This window comes from Dipteris shenzhenensis, chromosome 17 (assembly GCF_047967505.1).
Source record: "Dipteris shenzhenensis isolate YYH24624 ecotype China chromosome 17, Dip_SZ_1.0, whole genome shotgun sequence".
NCBI classification, from domain to species: domain Eukaryota; kingdom Viridiplantae; phylum Streptophyta; class Polypodiopsida; order Gleicheniales; family Dipteridaceae; genus Dipteris; species Dipteris shenzhenensis.
The window spans coordinates 17,302,364-17,306,608 of NC_141612.1; the positions used below are offsets into that span (position 1 = coordinate 17,302,364).

Below are 4,245 nucleotides of genomic sequence, written 5' to 3' on the forward strand. Positions count from 1 at the left end.
TCCAACGCGAGAGAGAATCATGCGCGGTAGTCTGACGAAGCATGGGGTACAAAGTCTCAGGTGACCAGAGTCGGGGGTTGGCCCGTGTTGACGTGTGGAAGGGTGTCCCTGTATCCCAGAAACCTAGTGTCTCTAAAGGCTCTAAGGGTCAAACTCCGGGTTAGCCAGGAAGGCATTGACAGTAAATGCTGGGAGCATGTGGCCACAAAGAAGGGGCAAAAGATGCGTGCTGACAAGGCGGCTGAGCTACTACTTCTTCTTCTTCTTCTTCATCAGTTAATAAGCTTCTCGTCCGCCATAGCCATAGCCAGTTAATAAGCTTCTCGTCCGCCATAGCCACCCTCCCTCTCAGCTTTTTCCTCATATCCATCCAACCTCTCCACTCCTTCTCTGTCCTCTTCCCTGCATCTTCTCTTTTTCGCATCTTTCGCTTCCTTCGCCTCCTCTCATGAGGCTCTCCAACAGCACTCGCGCTATGTTCTTCGTCTTCCCGCTTCCTTGAGAACCATCCCGGGATCTGCTCTTCTCTTTCGTCAGATTATCGGTGCTGGTCGAGCTCCCTGCAAAAATGGCTAGCTACGGGGATTACAATCAGAAGATAGACTATGTCTTTAAGGTGGTTTTGATTGGTGATTCCGCCGTTGGGAAATCGCAGCTGCTCAATCGTTTTGCTCGAAACGAGTTCACCCTGGACTCTAAAGCCACGATTGGGGTAGAATTTCAGACGAGAACAATCGTGGTGGATCATAAGACGATAAAGGCTCAGATATGGGATACAGCGGGCCAAGAGAGGTACGCGCTTTTTTCATTCAGGCGAGTGTCTCTGTGGATTTGTTTTCTTTTCGAATCAGCAGTCGAATCGGCGAGATCTCTTGAATCTAACGCACTTTCTTTAACTTTATTATGTCGATCTATCCTCTTTAGTGATCTATGAACGTAGAAGAAAGGATGCGGTTTGATTTCACGTAGAGCTCGCCAAGGTTTCAGCTAGCATACGCTAGATTAGCATGGTCCCAGCCCTTGATTCTCAGCCTAAATTGTAGGAGTTCTCACATAGAACGGTCGCCGGTATAACTTAGACGAAATTGTTGCTGTAATGAACTGTGCTAGTCTGCTGTGATAGTTTGTTTTCCTTGTTTGGCTGATCTGTTGGTGAGAGCACTGAAGGGCATACGTGCTACAGGTACAGAGCGGTCACAAGTGCATATTACAGAGGCGCAGTAGGAGCAATGTTGGTATATGACATTACCAAGCGACAAACATTCGATCATATCGCACGGTGGCTGGAGGAGCTGAAGAGTCATGCTGACAACAACATCGTGATCATGTTAATCGGTAATAAGACAGATTTGGGCAACCTGAGAGCAGTCCCCACGGAGGATGCCAAAGAGTTCGCCGAGAAAGAAGGGTTGTACTTCCTCGAAACATCTGCGTTGGAAGCTACAAATGTGGAGAGTGCTTTCTATACAGTATTGACAGAAATATATAGAATAGTCAGTAAGAAGTCTCTGATTGCAAATGAAGAACATGGGAACGGGAATACGGCCTTGTTGACAGGCACCAAGATCGTCATTCCAGCAGATGGGCAAGAGGTTAAGGTCCAGAAGAAGGGCTGTTGTGCCTAACTGAGGTCCCAAGCGGTTCTGTAAGAAAACAATTGTCATGTCTCCCCCGTCATGGTTTTCCCAAGAACGACGTTCTGGAAAAGAACAGGATCTTGAATAATACCTCTACTGATCGATTCCTATATGCAGAGATCCTACAGATATTATCAGTGCTTTGACTGACTCATTCAATTTCCAATCGGTGGAAAGGTATCCTACAATGATTTGACTCAGAATCACAGATTGCAAGTTTTTGAGACGTCTTCTGCTTAATTTTCTTTCCTTTGATAGGGTGCGCCACGTGTTATTTACCGTAAATAGTAAATTGCACAGATCCCCAGTGTTAGGATTGTGAAAATTGCTCTCCCTAACCCTTTTTGGCGGTACATTTCACATACATATCCAGGAGACTCGGTTTGGTTGGAGATTTCCAAAATTTTAAAAATTGCTGAGATATCCATGGCTGCTGCTAGGCACTGCACTGGCAAACGCTTTGATGGGCATTTTCTGCACATGAGTGGTCAGATGTATTCTCGTAATCTTCTCGATATGCTATTATGGTGTATGTTCTCTTTATTGTTTTCATTTTTTCAGACCTTTAAAAAAAGGTTGTCATCACTTTTAACTATTGGTGCCATTTGGGTCTTATAATCATCTGGATGTGCTAATTGGACGTTTATCGTTTCTATTATTTCAATTGTTTAAAGAAAATTTGTTGTCATCGTTTTTAACCATTGGTTATTGGTAGGGGATGATCCCTCTGGATGTTTATTTTCATTTAGAAAGGGTTGTCGTACGTGTAATCATGAATGGAGAGAATGTGAACTACTTTTTAATTAGCCTTCACCTTTAGTCCTGACCTTTTGTCAAGGCTGAGTATTTCCTTGGCTTCGGGATTGCTGACAGAAACTAAAGTACAAAGTCCTTTGTGTAAAAGTATGTGTGTGTGAATATGTATGTGTGAGAGCATATGTTTATACTACGATCTACACCCACTATTGGGCACTGATGACATCGGTGGGGATGTCATAGTAGCGGCATGTTCCTGGATATATGTTGGGAGAGGGTCACTAAGGATTAGTTTTTGTGGTTGCTGCCAGCCATTTGGAAGAATAGGAATTTTGCACAGGTGAAGCTTCCTGGATGTCTATACTCAGATGTTGTGTCTAGTCATCTGGATTTGTTAGCCTAAGTTTAGAGGTGGTTACGTCGGATTGATCTTGTGGTTTCTGCCAGCCAGTGTCCACTTGGGAATGTTGGCATGCGTAAATTTGAAGATAATGCAACACGTTTTCACCTCAGGAAGTTGAAGAGCAGCAAGCCACGTACCTGTTTCTGGGGCTCTTGGCCCTTTGCAGCCCAATGTGAAGAGGTCTTTAGATTATATGTACAGAATTTTCTTCCCTTCCCACAAAGCTTATGGACAGGCAAATGTCTTTTATATGTTTGCTGTGCCTTCGTTCAAGCTTTGCTTCTTAGTTCTGAGTTGAAACTTGAAAGTAAACTGCTGATGTTTACTTTTGATCAGACGAAAGGAGAATTTCAGACGTTGTTTTGTATATACCTTGTATCTTGACTTGTTTTCAACGTCACACTGTCAGTCCAAGATCACATAGGAAAGCCCTTCAAAATAGGATAAAGATGTTACAAATTACACGATTGAAATGAGTAGTAGGATAGAATTATCAGTAGGAGGTTTTACGAAAACTTGGTCTCGAAGGATCTCGCCTCTTCTCGTGCCTGCGTCCCCTCCTCTATAAATCTGCTCCCTAGCCCTCCCTTCCTCTTTGTTGTCGCTCGACCCTCTCTCTCTCTCGCTCTCTCTTTCTCTCGCTCTCCCTCTCTCTCTCTCTGTTCTCTCCCTCTCTCTCTCACTGTCACTTGCTCCCTCTCCAGCGGTCTCTCTCTCTCTCTCTCTTTGTGTTGACGCCATCTCCCTCTCTGCGCACTCCCTCTCTCGCAGCAACCTTGCCTTTCATTTGTTCATGGGAATTTTGTATCCAAAATTAGAATCACTTTGCAATTGATTCCAATTGCAAACGATCAACGGTTTCTGAGAAATGATTTTCTGAAACCGAGCGACCCAGTAGTAGTTGGAAGCTAGAGAGTGATTCTCTGAAACCTCTAATAGAGAATGCTTACATGACTCTTTGAATTTATTCTTCGAATCTATGTTGGAAATTCTCTCCTTGTGCTCTTGCATAAGAACATTGGACATGATTGCAAATACCATTGGAGCATCTCTAGTGACATAATCCTTGCCAAGACTGTTCAGTGCCATTTGAACTTGTCTTTCATTGTTTGTTTCCTGGCTTTCTTCAATTGGTTTTGTCATGTTTGCATACTTTGATGTTGAGATGTACACTCGAGCAGTTTTGAGTCTTTGAAAGCATAGCTTTCAACGTAGAAGACTTGCTTGTGAAGACAAGTTTGAATTTTGATCAATGATGATCAAGATATTGTCAAAATTGTAAAAACAGATTATTAGAGTCTAGTACAAGAGCTATACTTTTGCAAAATGTGCCAAAATTATGAAGAATGGTTGGAAAATGTTGTTTTGTATGTCGAAATTAATGGTGAAGATTGCACTCAATTTTGATATGATATGATGAATTTCCTCCAAAATGTTGCATGGGACAAG

General features: G+C 43.0%; 1 protein-coding gene across 1 annotated transcript; it reads left to right on the forward strand.

Moving 5' to 3' along the window:
- The first annotated feature begins 233 nt into the window (after positions 1-233).
- LOC147891765 (ras-related protein Rab11A-like) lies at positions 234-2,209 on the forward strand. The gene is made up of 2 exons (XM_087388435.1): positions 234-792; positions 1,184-2,209. The coding sequence occupies exons 1-2, from the start codon at positions 569-571 to the stop codon at positions 1,623-1,625; spliced, it is 666 nt and encodes a 221-aa protein (XP_087244561.1). The 5' UTR covers positions 234-568; the 3' UTR covers positions 1,626-2,209.
- Positions 2,210-4,245: the final 2,036 nt, after the last annotated feature.